Genomic DNA, 19,227 nt, shown 5'->3' on the forward strand with positions numbered 1-19,227 from the left:
GCAACATCACTTTCATTATGAAACTGGAAATAGTATATCATCTCACTGGGGGAAACAAAGTTCTTCCTGCAGCTAAAGCTGTGGGGATTCCGTGGGGATCCTTATAAAGTGAGCATTGGGGGATATAAATGACAGCATCCTCTGCCCCAGTGTAGGAGCTGCATGTTTATTGTGAGCAGCATTTTTCAATCTAGGACTTTGAAACTCAGACTTGATTCCAAAAGCAGCAAACTGATCCACGCCTCATAGCTTTTGACAGTAACCATATTAGCAAATGACCAGATGAGAAGCAGAAGAGCAAAGAGCTTTTATCCGCTTGGAGAAACTTGCTGACTTGACTTGAAACACCATTAGCCTTGCATATAATGATTTTTGAATGGGTTCATCGTTTCAGGTTAAGGAGAACTAGAATTAGGGTTGCCATATTTTGAGGAGCAAAAAAAGAGGTAGCCTGAGCTGATGCTAGCCAGAGCCAGGGAAAGAAGCCATGGCAAGCAGAGCAACCCAAGCCTGCCCCCCCCCAAAAAAAAAAACACCACACCTTGGGCATTTCCTTTTAAATGTAAAAACCTGTCTGGATAGGCCTGTTGGCAACCAGCAAAAGAAGAACATGGAATCCACCACACTCTCAAATCAGAATTCCGTTTTTGTACGATGCAAAAACACACACACAAACCCTGAAGCATATGCACAAGTGTGCCTTGAAGATATTACAGTGCCATAGGCCCACTTGAAGCCTTTGTGTGATGGCATCAAGATTGCTGTGTGTGTGTGTGTGTGTGTGTGTGTGTGTTGCAATTCATTCCATACCCAGGTGCTTGTCAGCAGGGTAATCCTATCCAGTGGCGGAGCAAGCCAATCGGGCACCTGGGGTGGCATATGTGCACTACACCCAGGGGTGGGGCCAGCCAACCAAGGGGGCATATCCAGCCACCTGTGGAGGTGGGGCCAGCTGCCCACGGGGCGGGGCGAGCCAGGGCAGGACACGCCGTGGGGCCTCTGAGGAGTTGGCCTCCTCCCACTCAGCCATCCTACAGCTGGGGGGGTGGCGGACCATTTGGGGCAGCGCGGAGCCTGCGGGCACCCAAGCCACCACGTCACTCCCAGGAGAGACGCGTGGCTCAGGCACGCTGCAGGCCCTGCTGTGAGTGCCACCCGGCATTTTGTCACCCCCCTCAGTGGTGACACCCAGGGCCCCCGCCGCCCCTCCGCTGCTCCTGAACCCATCTAGAAAAAAAGAAGAAGAAGACAGAAAAATGGGGGGGGGCTGGGCATGTGTAGCAACATGAACAAAGCCAGAAAATATTCTTAATAAGGAAATTTATATACTACTTCATATTTCAAAGAAAATCTCTAAGTGGTTAACAGCCAGCTAAAAATATCACAAATGAAATGTAGAAATAACGTTAACAAAATCCACATTTTGGAGCAGCACTTGGATGTTAGCACTTGTGTTGAGGAACCTGATTTCTAAATTGTGTTATTGTCTTCTCTTCATTCCCTAGGCATTAACAGATTACTCAACAACGGAACTTACGAAGCTGCATTTCCACCTCACGAGGTAGATTAAGTAGTAGTGCTTTGAGTATGGTATGTTCATTCTAAGTTTGCCTTAACCTCCTGCAGTCTGCAAATGAAATGTAAATTTGCTCTCAGGTATTTCTGTTTCTCCGCTCCGTCAGTTTTCTCTGAGGACCCCTTCTTCAATCTTCGTTGTGTAGTTTTTTGTTGCGCTAGATGTCATTTGTTGCATAGCATGCAACCCATCCAATGCATGTTTATTCATGAGCACAAGGTTCTAGCCTAAGGCACAACACCCACAAGCAAGGGGGAGCCTCAGGTCCAGATGCTGCATATGACCCTGCAAGCCCCTTTATCCGGCCCCAGGACATGCACGCATCCCAGGCACAGTCCCTCCTGGCTCTGCTTTGCACCCTCCTTGAGGTTTTCTTGTTTGTATGTTGCCTGGCTGGGATGTGCTCTCAAACTCTTGCTTTCTTAGATGGAGGATAAAGAGAACTGTGTGTATGTGTGGAAGCTAGCCTACAGTACAAAGGTGATATTTGAATTCATTGCTCTGTCTGATTTTGCCTTTGACTCCTGTAAGTTTGCCCAGAAGGGATCGTGGCCTTCTGGCTGAAAAAAGTTTCTCTAGTCCATGCCATGGGCAATAGGAACTTTGTTTCCTGGAAAGCAGATAGTCATAGGTAAGGTAAAGGGGACCCCTGACCATTAGGTCCAGCCATTACCAACTCTGGGGTTGTGGCGCTCATCTCGCTTTACTGGCCTAGGGAGCCGGCATACAGCTTCTGGGTCATGTGGCCAGCATGACTAAGCCGCTTCTGGCGAACCAGAGCAGTGCACGGAAACGCCAGAGCGGTACCTATTTATCTACTTGCACTTTGATGTGCTAGGTTGGCAGGAGCAGGGACTGAGCAACGGGAGCTCACCCCGTTGCAGGGATTCGAACCGCCAACCTTTTGACAAGCAAGTCCTGGGCTCTGTGGTTTAACCCACAGCGCCACCTGCATCCCCAGTCATAGGTAGCATAGTGCATATATTATTATATATTATTATATTAATTTTTTTGATTAACAACATTTCTATGCACCCCCAAACTTGGAAGAGGGCCTAAGTGGTGTTCTACATTAGTATAAAACAATGGACTATGTTATTTCAACTCACTGCGGTCAAGTTCTGCCCAGTGCACCAGCCTGTAGGACGGCAAGTTCCACTCACAAAGTCCCATACCTGCATCTTCCATAACAAATCAACCTTTCAAGTCAAGCAGGAAGCTTTGGAGATGATGTTGGGCTGAGCATGGTTAGAATCCTCACTGCAATGGGGAATCCTTGTTGTGTATGTTTCTCAGTCAGAGGGAGGATTCTAAGTGCATTCAGCTGAATGTGTGTGAGAAAGAAAAACCCTTTGGACTTTCCAACATCATTGTCATCATCATCATCATTATTATTGCTGTTGTTGCTGCTGCTGCTATTATATATGCGTGTAAATGCAATGCCATTTGTTCTCAGCAGTGGCTTTATGCTAGTGGGAAGTGCTTCCATTCACATAAGGTGGGCCCCCAATTTTTGTCAATCCTCAACTGCAGTCAAAACTTTCCACCAATCCTCAAGAGCAGCTTCTCAGGGGGGTGGGGGGGTGGACTGCAGTCTGCATAAATTGGGTGCCCCACATTGCACTAGCAAAAAACAAGTATTTCTTTTAAAAAAATAATTAATTAAATTTTAATATTGAGACAAGCAATATCATTAACAATACAATAACTTTATGTTACACACACACACACACACGTTGCTTTTCCTTCTCCTCATATTTTTAAACATGGGAATTATTGTGAGGATGAATGTAACAATTGTGTACTTTATATGTAAATGCACCATATACTTGCATTAATAATAGACAGTATCTTCCAGCTGGAAAGTACTTCAGTTCTATGCTGTCAAGACAAAGCACTTCCAGAAGGATCTCTCTGTTTTTGTTCCAAAAGAATGTTTTCCTTCTGTGGAGATGTTTATAATTACCTCAGCTTGAGCAGAGTACGCTCAAGACTGTACTGTTCAGCATTGTTTAGTAATACATGGAGCAACTGTCCTGTTCCATTAGAAATGTTGTTTTAATATTTTTCTTAATTTCTTTATAAGAACACTTTTCTTTTGTATAAGCACATAACAATCCCCCCCCCTCCTCCACTATCTGTCTTCCAGGGAAGTCACAAGAGCCGGCATCCCATCAAAACTCACGGAGCCCAGAATCATCGGCATCTGTTATATGAGCGCTGGGCACGGTGGGGAATGTGGTATAAATACCAGCCTTTGGATTTGATCAGGTAATCCAAGAATACTGCAGAACTTGGTTTAGTCCCATGAAAAGGGAGGAAGGCTGAATGGCGTTCCAATGAACATTCTGCTGTGAACAGTCTCCTTATATCAGCTTAGTGTTTTAAATTGGTTGGGTAACCTCTGTTCCAGGGACTGAATGCATCCCATCATGCCACTGTTATCTGGCCCTTGGGACACTCCCTTGGCCACACCCCTTGTCCTTAGGCCACACCCCTCACCAATAGTGTTCTACACTCTCAAGTGGTTTTGCCTGACTGGAATGTGTCTTTGAACTGTAGTAATGTCTCTTCCTTTCCTAGTTAGGATGGAGGGGATATATGTACAGGGCTGTCTTAAGCATATGCGGCGCTGTGGTGCAAAGATCCACCCAGCACCCCCCCCTCAGGTTGCCCAGTCTCAGGCATACAGGAGGGCGGAGCTGGCCGGCCGCCTCAGCATTCGGTCGCCCCCAAACTCACAGTGCAGAGCCACCCACAGCAGAAGAGCCCACTGCAGCACTCTGACCAATGGGCAGGCTCTTCCCCGGACTCAACTCACAGGCTCCAGACTCTTGGCCTTGTGCCCCTGGGAGCCCGGTGCCCGGGTGCCCCGCACCCCTAGTGCCTATGGGTAAGACGGCCCTGTATATGTAAAAAATAAACCTCTGGCTTTTGTGCAGTTGAAATCTGGCCTGTGTAGGTAGACATTTATTGTGCCGTGCACTTTTCCATCTGGAGTGTGACTTCTGGATGATTGATGGAATCCAGCCCTCAGCCTGAGAAAAGTTCTCCATCTCTGCTTTAAGTAGTGTATAAATTGATTTTTTAAAATCTTTGATTTGTTTCTTAGTTCTGATGAAATGCATGCTGTATTCAGAAAATGTAAGATAATAATGTAGCATGCATCTGCAAATAAATACAATAGTGCAAATACAGTAGTGCAATCACACTGAATTGGCTGTGCCAGTCCATTTGCAATGTGCCAACTTTGCCAACACCTCTCCCTTTCCCTCTGCCTTCTGATAAGCAGCAGCCATGCAACAACCCAGTGGTCAGGTGAGTGCTGCCACCCCACCATGCCACCTGCTACTGGTGTTACCAGATCTACTTTTGGCATGTGTGGAAGGAAAGACTGCCTAGGCCATGTCCAGAGACTCTGGCTGCATTTTGACATCTGGCTAAACCATTGTTTAATGTGACATGAACAAGCCAAGCAAACCAATGGTTCATGCATTTCCCCCATCCCCTCTCCTCCTGTAGCATCACAGGAGGATTTTGAAAGTTTCTCTTCTGTTTTCCATTAATTGAAGTTTAGTGTTTCAAGCTAAAACTATGGTAAACTATGGGTTGTTGTTTTGAAACAAGCCATTTTCGAAATCCAAAGATTAAGGTTTTAAACAAACTATGGTTAACATTAACACATTGTAATGGTTCTAGGGGTTGCTCGTGCGTAAACCGGCACCACACCTGGCTGGGTTGCCTGAGTGAACCTTTTCTGTCCGGACAGCCACTCGCCTGTGGCTGTCTCAATCGCTGGCAGAATCCAACAGTGGGCGTTTCTTGAACTTCTTCCAGCAAAGAAGCTCTTTGACGCCTAGTCTCCGCCTACTCTCCCTGCGCGGAAGCCTTCTGCGCAAGGAGGGTGTGGGCAGTGGAGGACCCCTACTCTCCCCGCTGGTTCCCGGCAAGGAGTCATGGAACCGCCTCGCCGCTTCCCCCATCTGCCCCCCTTCTCCACTGGTGCTACGCTGATTCTCTTCCCCAGAAGATAGGCTGCCTCTCCCCATCCCGGGGCGCTCTCTGGAGTCCCTCTGGAGCCTGCTCTCTCCCTCCGGCCCTGATGGCAGTTCCCTGACACACATCAATACAAGAAATTGCAGTTAAGCAAAAATCAGAAGCAAAACTATGAAAAAACAACAACCACAGAGCAAGGTTGCCCTAAAACATTTTGCTGCCAGAGCAGAACAGCAAGTCAAAGTGTCTAGTACTCAGGTAAGGCCAAGTCATTTCAGCAACAAAGTCCCACAAAAATACAATTGTAATAACATAATAACTAACAAATTGCTTCCCTTTTATGACCACCAAAATCAGCTGCCCCGAGGTGACCACCTCACTCTGCCTATTTGCAGGGCCAACTTTGCTGCAGAGTTTTGTTCATGCCATGTTAAACTATGGTTTAGTCTTGCATCCATATGTACTTTTAACCTGTAGTCAGTGATGGCAACAATACTCCCTGCTCCAAGAGTCTCTCCAATAAATAAACAGGCAGGACTCTAGTTGTGCCTGACTGTGTTAAATAAAAAATATGTATGGTCCAGCACAGGCTTTTCCACTGTGATGAACTCCCATTTCGGACTACAACTCCCATTGCCCCTGACTATTACTCAGCTGGCTGGGACTTAGGTAAATTGTAGTCCAAAACATCTGGCCAGCACCAGATTGGGAAAGCTGACCTTGACTGCAATCAGTGGCCTTCAAATTATATGTTGAAGTAAAATAATATGGGTTTGCCATACCCATTTCTAACCAAATCCCATCCCAACTGAAGAGTAGTTCCACTTCCACTTAAGGTGAATGCTCTGTTGCCAATGCTGGCATTGACATTCAATTACTTTGATATTTAAGCATATTGTATATTTATCTTTTTCTTACGCAGGCGGTATTTTGGAGAGAAAATTGGCCTTTATTTCGCTTGGCTGGGATGGTATACTGGGATGCTCATTCCTGCTGCACTTGTTGGGCTGTTTGTTTTCCTTTATGGATTATTTACCATGGATTCCAGCCAAGTAAGGTAAGAGGTGTGGGGTTGTCCTCTTTTATAAAATCATAACACAGCATGCTCTGTCGCTATGAGCTGGCAGCTCTCAAACCCTGTCAAAAGTAGCTGTTGAAATGGATCACGAGAATAATGCAAATTGGCCTAAGCCCCACTCTGCTGCCTGAATATCATATGGAAGAATCACAGGGTGGGTTTTTCGTACCGGGCCTAAGGTGTTTGGTGTGTGCATGATGCTTTTAGTGTGTGATCATCTTCAGTCCAGTTTCTATTTGCCTTTTAAGGATTGTTTTGAGATGCAGCAGATCCACTTCACAGTAATTAAAAATGAAATATCATTCTGGTATGAGCTACTTTCCCTCCTTAGATAAGCATTTATATCAAAAGGTGGGGGGGGGATGGGACAAAATGACTCTCTCTATACTGAAAAGTTATTATTCTATGATGACCATAAAATAAAAGCATGACAATGCAATGTAGCATTTGAAACTAAAATCTCCCCATTCTGACCTGTGCATCATAAAGTTATCTTGCCTCAGTTACCTTGTGTTGTGCTGCCATCACTTTGTACATTCTCTTACCCCCTTTGGCAACAGCCAATGTGACAATGTTATCAATTACAGGGGAGCAAGGAAGAAATAAATGCCGAGATGCTCCAATAAAATAAAAACCAACAACATTGCTCTGGAGGGTTGGGGAAAACCCTGAGGAAATTAGGGGTTGGTGAAGGGATGAGGGGGTTGGAGTTCTGTTGCACAAGCCAAAGTTCTAATGATTCAGTGACTTCCCTGCATACAAACACACAGCTCTTAGGTTGGATGGGGGAAGAAAGCTATGCCCCCCCCAAAGCAGAACTGTCCAAAACCTTCTAATGTCCTATTCTTTTAAAAGAATATATTTTACTGCTTTTTCACATGTCATAAACTTAATTAAAACATAGCAGACAACAAACTGCAGCTAGTCTGTTCTTTCTTGGAAAAAAGCGTAACAGCGGTTTGAAATTAGAACCATTACTTAGAACAAGTTTATGATGCACATTAAAGTCTCTGATCCAAAAATTTTCTCCAGATGTTTTGATAGGTAGATTAAAGCATCCACAGACCTTTTAGACAAGACCTTTCCCTAACAAATGGAAGGTAACCCCAGACCTGGCCAGTAGGTTTGACTGAGCAATCCTCCTGGTCCCATTAACCCTCTCCTGTCCCTGACATTGATCCACCATTGCCTCAAGGCCAAACCACAAAACAGTCTTATTCACAGTAAACAGATGGCAAACCCACAAAAATATTCTGGGGAAGAAACCTCATTCCAGTAGGCATCATTATGATGGGAAATGGGATAGAAATGCTATCTATAAATAAATAAATAAATAAATTTTTGTGAAAGCCTTTTGATAATCAAAATTGTGGGTGGGATTCAGCTACAGAGGCGCATCTATAGAAGACCCGTGCCAATACATCCATGTGTAGAATGGGCCCTCTCCTCACATGGCTCCCCAAATTTGCTTGGGTGGGTGGGTGTGTTGTGAGAACCTATGAACCATCATGTTGCCAGGGGCCGGAGTCAGACACAGGTCACACGAAAGGTGCAAGACTCCATCGTCAGTGAAGTTAACTCTTTACTCAAAGAAACGGCATACAACTCAGAAACACATCCCAGAAGGTCTTGCCCCTGTAGAGCGGTTGCCAGGACTGAAGGTCCCTGCCTTCTACCTTTTCTAAGGCTCTTCCTCTTTCAGATGTTTCCAAACATTCTCAAATTGCATGTGCGTACCACTGGCCTCTGTTCTGCTCTCCTCCTTATCCTGTATGTTCTTGGAGACCAGGGGGAAGGGGAACTTGTTACAGCAGGAGAGGAAGACTCCATGGATTCTTCAGCAGTCTCTTGACCTCCCCCCTTTCTCTGCTTCAGCCTCAGAGTCTGAACTATTCCCTGTCACAGGCTCTTCCTGCTCACTAAACCCTGTTGCCTCTTCAGCATCATCCCCTCCTCCCAATCCTCTCCCTCTGACCTCTCCTCAGTGTCCCACTACCAATCCCCAGCTTCTGAGCCATCCTCCTTTTGGGGTTCCTTTGGGGGTTCACTGGCTGGTGCCTCCTACTACTTTAACTAGCCAGTCCCTGACACATGTGAGGAGAAGAGGGAGGGGTGTCATTCTGTCTGTCAAGCTGAAATGTTTGCACTGACGGAATGATCAGAAAAGCATTGAAAATTAATTAAATGTATTCCTCCCTAACTCAGAAAACGTGGTTATTATTCCTAACATATTAATTGCATAGCTACACTGCACAACTGCAGTACATTCATTGCACTGTTTTAACCTTCATCAACTAAAGTGTCAAGGAACACGAGACTTCCGGGTTGGCGCCATTGTTTAATGGCGGATTCCCTCCGAGCTCCGGAGGGAATCGGCTCCGTAGCGTCTGGGTCTGGCCGCTGCGGCGAAGCGGGGACCCTTAAAATCACAGGCGCGGATGCCTGTGAACACAGAGACTCGGCGGGCACCATTTGCGCCCCCCCAATCCGCGACGGAGCCTTTTTAAAGGCTTCGGAACGGAGGCAGGGTGAGGCGTGGTGCTGAGAGTACTCCCTCGCCTACGGAGTGAAGCCGCAAGCCATTGACAGAGAGCGCCAACTTCTTCCAAGACCGATTGGACTCTAAAATATAAACCCGTGAGTAATACGGAGATTGGAACCTTAAAAATCTTTAATTTTGGATTTGGAACGAGCGGGAAGGGGCTAAAAAGGAAGTTCACCCCCCCCCTCTTTGTAAATAATTTAAAGCAAAGGACTGGGCAGCTAAGGTCGAGAGAATCTGTTTTTTGTTTTTTAATGAAAGATCCTGACTTCACGGTTTTGACACTATAAGAAGATTTACTGGAGGATAAAAAGAATTTTGGGAGCTGAAATTTCACCCCCCCCCCGAGACCCGGGAACGTCCTATGAGAAAGCCTGTTGCATTGAAGATTTTGACAGCTGTCAAGTGAGCTGCTAGTCAGCTAGTTGTCAGCTGGAAAAAGAGAACATTGTTTCTGCTGTTTTTGCTGGTTTACTTGGTATAACTTGTTGAAAATAAGGAGGGCTGATACAAAATAACTGGACTTTTGGTTTTGAGTTGAAAGGAACATTAAGGAACTAAAATCCCCCTAGAGGGGTAATAGGGACATTACATCACAAAAATGGCTGGAGTATGTAAAATCCAAGCAGAATTGGACAGAGCACTCGTTCTCTTGGGAAACTTGCAAGATGAGTACAATGCTTTGTCTACAAAGGTATCACTACTACACTGGACAGTAAACAACAGTTTTGAGCCTGATAAGGACTTGAAACAGGAAGCCCATTCAACTGAACAAATAAATGAAACTGAAAGTGTAGATACGATGGAGCAATATGTTGTTTTTGAAGAAAATGAAGGAGGAGCAGGAGATTTGCAGGAGTCAAAGGAGAGTTACAATATGAGGCCTGACATGATGATAAAAAAGGACAATAAAAACTGGATGTGGAAAGCCTGGTCTGAATGGGAGTCTGGAAAATGGAGAGATCCCTTTTGGAGGAGATCTGAAGACCTGAGGATTACAAATTTGTTGGTGAAAGCTGGAGCTTTGGGGACATCTGGATTTGAAAGAAATTTGAAACAAGAGTTGGAGCACCCCATAGGCTTTGCCTTTAAGTATGGAGGACTGGCGGGAAGCAACATGGATTCTGTTGGGCCGGAGCCCCTCCGAGACTTGGGGTTTAACATCAAGGACTATCAAAGAGACCGGCAGAAAGGAACTGAGAGAGATATAAGGGCCTCGGATGTGAGATCTCCAGGCTAAATAAATAACATAAAGACTGATGAATATTGGTTGGGGACTGGAACCGGGAAAAGGGTGGGTGGAGGTTGGGAATCCAAAGGGTACATAAGGATAATTTGCTTTTTATATTTTTTTGTTAGTGGTAAGGAAATTGGGTAAATCGTGGAAGGGAAATTTTGGTCGACTTTAGGAAAAAGGTTTAAGAATAATTAATGAGATATAAGTGTTGATGTGTAATTTTAATAAGGTAAAATTGGTTTCTTTTCTTTTTAAATTAATTGAAAATAAGGCTGTTAAAAATAAATTGAAGAAATGGAAAAAAGAAGTAAAGGAAAGCAATAGTATGTTAGAACAAATGTTTAAGCTAAGGTAAAGAAATAAGTTAAGGACTTGCTGAACTGACAATTTAAATTGGAATACAAGAAGGGGAGGTGTGAGGAAGTCTGAGAAATAAGGTTAAGAATAATAAGTATTAGAAACTTTAGGTGTTTTTTCTATTCTTTTTTTGTTTAGTTTTGAATGTTATGTATTTTTGTGTTTTTTGTTTTGTTTATTTTTTGTTTTTGTTTGTTCTGTGTTATTTGAAAATGCTAATAAATATTTAATAAAATAAAAAAAAAATAAAGTGTCAAGGAACACAAGGATCATCCTGGATTTTCATTATGCAACAAGACTTCATGTCAGTTTGACAAATTAGCATCCCCAAAAGACATAACTATTAATTTAATGCGTCAATACAAAGCCATCTGGTTTTAAGACTACTGGATTCCAAAATCGTTGATGCTCTTAACTGAAAAATGAGCAGAGTGTGTTGATAATGGCTTCATAGGTTTGTCCACAAAATGTAACATTTGCTAGCCAGGCCTAACCAGAGCTTAGTGTAATCAGAAACCCATTTTAAGTGCAAGAAGCCAGGACAGGGATACTTTGTTTAGTTATCTATCTACTATTTCCACTTCTATCCCATCATTTGTCATTTCATGACCCCATGATGGGCTACAACATAAAATACCTCATTGTGCATGGCACCATAAAATACAACATAAGACACTATTAAAACAAACAGAAAAATCAGTTAAAGCAATTAACAACTCAGTTTTGTAATATTTTGCAGACATGTTATGTCATGCCTTCGTAGCTGGCAACCTGGATAATATGAACCAATGGAAAGTTTGATACAGAACAGATTTTGACTCATCAACAGACTCATTGATGTTCTTCAGTTATTTTATATATTTGTATATATCATAGTAATACATGATGCAACAACAGGCATTCAGCAGTTTTCACCATATAATTACTTCATATGTAATTGCTTAATATAATTACATATGAAGTACTTACAATCATATGAGCTATATGACTCTGAGCATCTGCAGAATACAGGTCCCTTTGCACTAGATACACATAACAGGTACTCATACAAACTTGTTTAGGGGACAGGTTCTTGCTTTCCAGAAGGAAGAGGATGTAACTAGAAACATCTCTTTTTTTTAACAGTTAACATAGTGCATGGCTGATATGCCTTCATTCTGGCCCACACCTTGAAACCTTCTGTTTTCAGTGATTAATGCTGGTTGTATTTTAAAAAGCATACAGCAATGCAAATCAATTCTTAGAGTTATGTAACAGGCTGGCACTTAGGTAAAGTTAGTATTCCCTCTAGTGGTTTGTGATGAATTTGATTTTTAAAACAAATCTGCACAACACAACTTGCTTTCACGAAACATGATGCACAGGTAACAGAGGGGTAATTAATATTCACAGCTAGACATCCCTTCAGCAGTTTCTGAATTTTTTATTTGATTATGAGTCTTCAGCTTGTGGCAACTGGACTTTCAAACCTAGCCCAGTATTCAGATAAGTCAATGATTAAACTGGCAAGCACTATAGTTGATATGGGCTTCATGTCTAGAAACAAAACTAAGATTATCATGTTTTAGCAGTCGATAGCAGTTGCTTAAAAAGGAAATGCATGGGTTTAAATATTTCTTTTTCCATATCTACTTTTGTAGAAAGGCCTGGGAGAAATTTCTCTGTTTTTGTAGCAAGGCCTGGGAGAAATTTTAATCATCATCACCAGCCAGGCAATATCAAAGACATAGATTGATACAATCCAAACGTCTGGGAATATCTGGACTCTTCATTCTGCCCCATGTGTGTGTCATTTGGGGCCTGGGTTGTGGTGCAGGAAGCTGCAATGGAAAGAGGAATCATACAAAATCAGGAAGAAGCAACTTGCACCAGCAACTTCATGCTGACTTTATGCACTCAGTTCTGAGGGTTTCTTTCCTGCCAGGGTATCTGCCTTGGCTACATCCCAGGACCATCATGTGACTTGGAAGGGGGTGTGGTAAAGTGAAGCAGAACTTCCAAAAATCCTACTGTCAATGAAATCATAATTAAACTGCCATGTCCTGTGTTGTGCCTGTGCAATAAAATAAGTTTAGGTCCAGCTTCCAAAGTAAGGTACAAACACAATGCTGCAAATATCAGAAGCCTTGCGGCCTGTGTCAGCTACCATAATAAATGTCATAAACATCAGTCATCCCTGAATAAACATTCACTGTCTTTATTTCCTGGTGCAGCAGAGAGATCTGCGAGGCAAATGAAACTGTCATGTGTCCAATGTGTGAGAAGAATTGCACCCTGCAAAAACTCAATGAAAGCTGCATCTACGCAAAGGTAAGTTATTTTGTGCTCTAGAAGCCCTATGCTTCAGATAAATCAGTTGGAAACTGCACACGGCCTCTTGTTGTCATTTCAGTCAAATGTTTTTCCATTGTACCACATGTGGGAGACATCTGGCCCTCCGTAAGTCGCTGAGCTTAGTGTATTTTTTGTCTCTGTGGAAGCTGCCCAGAGTGGCTGGGGAAACCCAGCCAGATGGGCGGGGTACAAATAATAAATTATTATTATTATTATGAGCTGTAGCTTTCACCATTCATGACCATTGGCTCTGCTTCTAGGGCTGATGAGAATTGTGGGTCAGCGACAGTTGGAGAGACAGAGGTTCCCACTCCTATAATGCACAGTGGTGCTTGGTGGACTCTTCAGCAGCAAACCCAAAAATATATTCAGCTTTCATGCTCATCACTTCACAAGGATTTGCCCTGCCAAAAAAGGTTATTGCGATAGAACCTATAAAAGCAACCCAGGCCAAGTGAATATCTTTGGCCCTTTGCTATCAGTGGTGGGGCTGAGAGCCCGCCTCCCTGTCTTCCCACTCTGTAGGAAAATATTTCTGCTCTGCAGAGACAAAAAATGATTATGAATTCACATCAAACACTTAAACACCACTTCAAGACTTTTCAAGAGCGGAATGCAAATACTCAATGCCCGATTTTTTGTTGGGGTTATCAGTAGGATGCTCACATATTCTGGACCCATGACCAGCAGTATACCCTGTGTACATTTTGGCTCTTGATTAATTTATGTAGTCATGGGGTTGGATCCAATGAAGTAATTAGTTTCATGAAAGAACTTCTGCTTGAAAAGCAGAATTTCCCTCTCCTTCCACGTCCAAAACATCTGATCTGGGCTTTATTCCAATCAAGGAGAGGGGTTATGGGGCACACAGGGAGAGGAGAGGAGGGGGAGGGAAAGTTGTTGTACAAAGCAAAAGGCCTTCTGCAAACAGAAAGAATTCACTGGATGTATAACGAAAGCAGTTTTACAGATATAGCAAACCTATACGCAGTGCTATTTTTCTAGAAAAAGAGGTGCTGGAACTCACCATGAACACCTCCCTTGTTCTCTTATAATGGCAATGGTGCCCACCTGAGAGGTGCCGAAACCGAGTTCTGGTAAGTTCCGGCTGAAAAAAAGCCCTGCCTATATGTGTGTGTTCAATAGCAGGCCCTACTGAGTTCAATGGCGCTTTCTTTCACGTAAATGAAAATAAGATTACAGCATTAACTTACTCATCTGTATTATTACTAAATAAATACATAAATACAATGTAAAACAACAGATTACAGTTGTCTTATTAATTTGTAAGAATTTGTGGTTTTTCTACTTCCATTTGAAAACAGAAGCATTCCTATTTTCATCTGATTCACACATACAACAAATCACTTCCCAGTCATTTTATTTACCTCCCAGTCCTTTAATAGCACTCTGTCTGTCTGTCTATAAACACACACATCCACACCAGAGTTACCTTTGAATCCCACATTCACTGTAATGAAATTCATGGAGCACACTTACCGAGCTGATATTCTTGAGCAATGGATAGTAAATGTGCACTTTTTCAAATGTGCACTTTAAATCATCTGAGGCCTGAGTGCTTATCCGACATATGCATTAAATAACTACACGCTATATAGTGGATTCATTCAAAAGAAAATAAAACATTCCAGAGGGATTCTACACTATAAATGTTGTTTAAACCATTTTTATTACATTCACTCTAAAGAAATATATTATAGTTGCCTGTTTTGTGTAAACATTTCATCCCCTCTCTGGTAAATATTTTCGTATTGGAAAACAGCATTCCTCTTAAAACAGGGATGTGTTAAATTAGCTAAGGTTTGCAGTTCCTGAAGAGGACTGTGCAAGAGAAAAAGTCTCAAGGCATCTAATTAAGTATGTCATCTTGTGTGGGGAATGAAATCCTCCTACAGCAAACTATTCAGCCTCCTCAGCACTCCTTTTCACCCAGATACCCATCGCCTTACAAGCATCACATTCCTAAGGTCCATTGCTGTTCCTTAGACTTTGGGGTTATATGTAACACAGTGTAGTTATAGAGTAGTTAAACATTGGCAGTGAAGTCTCCTTCCATTAATAAAAGTGTTGTAGACACTGTGTCTAAATGGTGAGGAAATAAATGGTAGTTAAATGGCAAACAGAATTAATTACAGTATTACAGGTTAAGTTAGAAATAGTTCTTGTTCCAGTAAACCTGCTCACAATCTCTGCATGCTGTGAACTTCATGTCAGTTTTGTTTAGCTAAATCAGACTAATATTGTGATAGGAATAGATTCAGGTAGGTAGCCGTCTTGGTCTGACGCAGTCGAAATAAATTAAAAATTTAAAAAAATTGTCCAGTAGCACCTTAGAGATTCACTAAGTTTGTTCTGGGTATAAGTTTTTGTGTGCATGCACACTTCTTCAGATACACCAAGTGTATCTGAATTATTATTATTATTATTATTATTATTATTATTATTATTATTATTTATTAATACCCCATCCATCTGGCTGTGTTTCCCCAGCCACTCTGGGTGGCTCCCAACCGAATATTAAAAACACAATACAGCATAGCATGCAGATAAAATAGAAAAACAGATTATATAAATTACTGATAAATTATTATTTGTAAAGGTAAAATAACTGAACTGCTGAATAATAATGACAGCAGTCAATTCATTATAAAATGCACTTTGAACAGTTCACACTTGTGCATAAGGGAAAACAGAATTACAGCTTTGCTATAAAACAAGCATTTATACATGAAGAAGTGTCCATGCACACGAAAGCTTATACCCAGAACAAACTTAGTTGGTCTCTAAGGTGCTACTGGACAATTTCTTAATTTTTTTTTATTTATTGTGATAGGAAAACATAGGTTAGGTTATTTTGGGACTGAGGTTTTGGATTACATCATTCCTAACCATTAACCATGCTGCCTGGGGCATTGATGAGAGTTGAAGTCCAACAACATCTAGAGGGCCACAGATTCCTCCTCCCTTTTCGAGCCCATTTCAGAATTAAACAAAACCACACAAGCATCCAGTTCACTGAATGTGTGGTAGGGGAAGTAATAGTACCACTTTATTCTGTCTTGATCAGACCCCACCTGGAGTACTGTGTCCAATTCTGGGCACCACAGTTTAAGAAGGACATCAGCAAGCTGGAGTGTGTGCTGGGGAATGTGACCAAGATTATCAAGGGTCTGGAAACCAAGATGGGTACATTTAGCCTTTAATTGCTTTAGGCCTTTGAGCCAGGATGGCGGTTGCCACGAGTGGATATGAAAATGAGCAGAGAATTAGCCTCCACAGCATTAGCCCAATGAGCTAATATAATAGATGTAATTTTATGCTTATTCCACTGCTGATCCTTTAATAGAGTTCATGAAGGCATGGCCCATGTTTAAACCCAATGAAATTATGCATCCACTTTACTCGAGTCTGTTTGCAATTGTTCAGTATTATGGCACTCTTTAATTAAGAACATATTAGCATATGGTAGATTTTATTGCTTAATAATTCCCTTTACTTGCCTTATATTCTTTCATTTCCTTCTAAGGTTACACACTTATTTGATAACGGAGGGACTGTCTTCTTTGCCATTTTTATGGCTATATGGGGTAAGTGTTGTTGTTCTTATTATTATTTCACCTGTTACTGTAAAATAAAAGGTATTATACTCAGCAAGTCTTAATGAGAATATACATTTTGAAGCTATTATTGTCATGCTTGTTAGGGATGTAGATCTCTATACACAGCTGAAATAAGCCCTTCAGGAACACAAATGACTCAGTAAATTACTCTAGTGCTAGAGAAACCTCTTCACTTTGCAGTGTTATACTAGAGGTATATATGAGTTGTATCCAATGCTAGTCATACGCAGAATAGACCAGTTAATGAATGGAGGTGACTAATTTACAGCCATTAATTTCAATGAGTTTACTATGAGTATAGAATCATAGAGTTGGAAATGACTCTGAGGATCATCTAATCCAACTTGCTTCAATGCAGGAATCTCAGCTAAAGCATCCATGAAAGATGGCAATCCAACCTCATATTACTATCTGTGTTCTTTAATCCATTGTTTTCCTAAAATATCCATCCCATTTTAATCCTATAGTGTACAATGACAAAGAGCTTAACGGTTAAAAAATAGCTTTATTGACATAGTTTACAAATATGTATTTATATGCATTTATCACAATCCCAGCTGCTGGGTTGGTGAAGGGGAAAGGGTGACTCTCCAAAAGCATCAAAATGTCATAAAAAATAAGCCACAGTAATGATTCTATACGCAAAGCTGGATATAGATCAACTCAGTAGACCAACATAAATCCACAGAAGTCCAAAACCAGGTAGGATACAAAGACAACCCCACTGGATTTGTAACACAGTACTTACACTTTCTACATTTAGTCTCTGACTCATGGTAGAATGGTTGCTGCTACTGTTGATTTATTTAAAGTCCCCTTTGCATTATTTACATACAGTGTGCAGGGCATGCTATTTCTAAAATTCATATAAGTATATCCTTAGGGTACCCGGTTGGGTAACCATCAGAGACATCCGATTCCCATGGTCTGCACATAACATGAAATTTCAGTCTGTATGTAGGAAGGAAGAACTGTGGGATCAAGGCTCCCTTTGCTGTCAACACAGCAGACTTCTAAGTCTCAATTTTTGGGAAGCATGAAGAGTTCTCTGGGGGAAAGGCACCTGCTATTTATTTATGCTCATCAAGATTGAACTGGAAAGCAGGCTTTACACAGGACAATTTGTTCAGCATTCTGTCTTGAAAGCTCTGTTTGCATTATCAAGGTCTGTCTCTAATCTCTTATTACTACAAGTTGAGAGAGTAACAGGGTACAAATTCTCCCCTTCTGTTTCAGTTCATATGTCCAGTGTGAGTCAGTGCTGCATGACACCTAACTTTTAAAAAGCATAGAATAATATCTCAGCTTGTGTGGTGAGGGTGGTCAACCCCAAAGCTAAAGACATATTGTGCCTTGGTCTAATAATATTTAATAATAACGGTGGCAAATTCAGAAGCCAATGGAAATATTATTTTTCACATTTATATCCTTTTATTCCATCAGGGGGCTCTGGGCAGCATTCAATAAATGCTGGGTAGCATTCAATTCTATTTTCTCCTCACAACAGCCCTGTAAGGTAGAGACTGACAGGGCTAGAGCCAGATTCCAGTGGGCCTTCAGCATGAGTGTTGCCAGTGGAGCCTGGCCTGGGCTTCTGCCAATACTGCTATCTGCTATTGTAGCCTCGGCCACAACCACTGCCTGTCACTCACTTCACCCTGCATCAGGGTGATACAGGCTGCTGCTGCTGCTGCTACTGCATACTACTGCCACTTTTGAAAGGGAACCAAACTGGTGCTCTGCTCCGATGTGCAGCGTGGTGACATTTAGTCTCCCAAAATGCAATGCCCTACTAGACATCAGTATATTGCATTTTGGATGATCAAAATACCCAGTGGACACCACACCAAGGATTGGAGCCAAGCACCCATGCAGCTCCCATTCAAAACTACTGTTGCCGCTACCACCAACCAAAAGCACCGTGTCTGGAGAGAATGAAGTGAGACAGCAAAAGGTTCCATGCTATGGCTCAGTGGTAGCAGAGGCACTGACACTTCATGGTAGTCCCAGTGGAGTGACAGTGTTGGCGACAGGCTCTCCTAAGACTCTGTTTTCCCGCAGTTTATCCAGCAAGTTCCCAGACTAAACTGAGATCTGATGACACTCCACCCTGGCTCTCAGTGCTCTTTCATATAGCAAGCATTTCCTGCATGTAGCAGGGAAGTGTGTTGCTCTTCTCAGATAAAAGATACTTGGCAAATTTTAGGACCTATGTTTCGGGATGAATTTGGTGTTCCCTATCTTGCATTGTTATTGAGAAGCATCTCTTTTGTCACATAGTTTCCTTGGCGCCTTGTGATCCCAAGCACTAGAGTTAAAGCAATCTCACTTCTCTTGGCAGTCTAGCCTGTGTGGAATACAATATGTAATAAAAAATACATTGCTTTGGTTTTTGTTTTATTTTCCATTATCCTAGTTTATTACTCCCTTCTTCCACACGCATCTGTGATAAATGACAATTTGCTC

General features: G+C 42.2%; 1 protein-coding gene across 3 annotated transcripts in view; it reads left to right on the plus strand.

Annotated features, from left to right (window-relative positions):
• The window catches only part of ANO3 (anoctamin 3), a 160,536-nt gene that overhangs the window by 104,240 nt on the left and 37,069 nt on the right, over positions 1–19,227 (plus strand). For all 3 annotated transcript variants that reach the window (XM_053389410.1, XM_053389420.1, XM_053389431.1), the window contains 5 exons: positions 1,506–1,561; positions 3,726–3,847; positions 6,495–6,629; positions 13,000–13,096; positions 16,668–16,728. In XM_053389410.1, the coding sequence (XP_053245385.1) occupies positions 1,506–1,561; positions 3,726–3,847; positions 6,495–6,629; positions 13,000–13,096; positions 16,668–16,728 (471 nt within the window). The remainder of the gene's footprint in view (positions 1–1,505; positions 1,562–3,725; positions 3,848–6,494; positions 6,630–12,999; positions 13,097–16,667; positions 16,729–19,227) is intronic.

Source organism: Podarcis raffonei, chromosome 1 (assembly GCF_027172205.1).
Source record: "Podarcis raffonei isolate rPodRaf1 chromosome 1, rPodRaf1.pri, whole genome shotgun sequence".
NCBI lineage: Eukaryota > Metazoa > Chordata > Lepidosauria > Squamata > Lacertidae > Podarcis > Podarcis raffonei.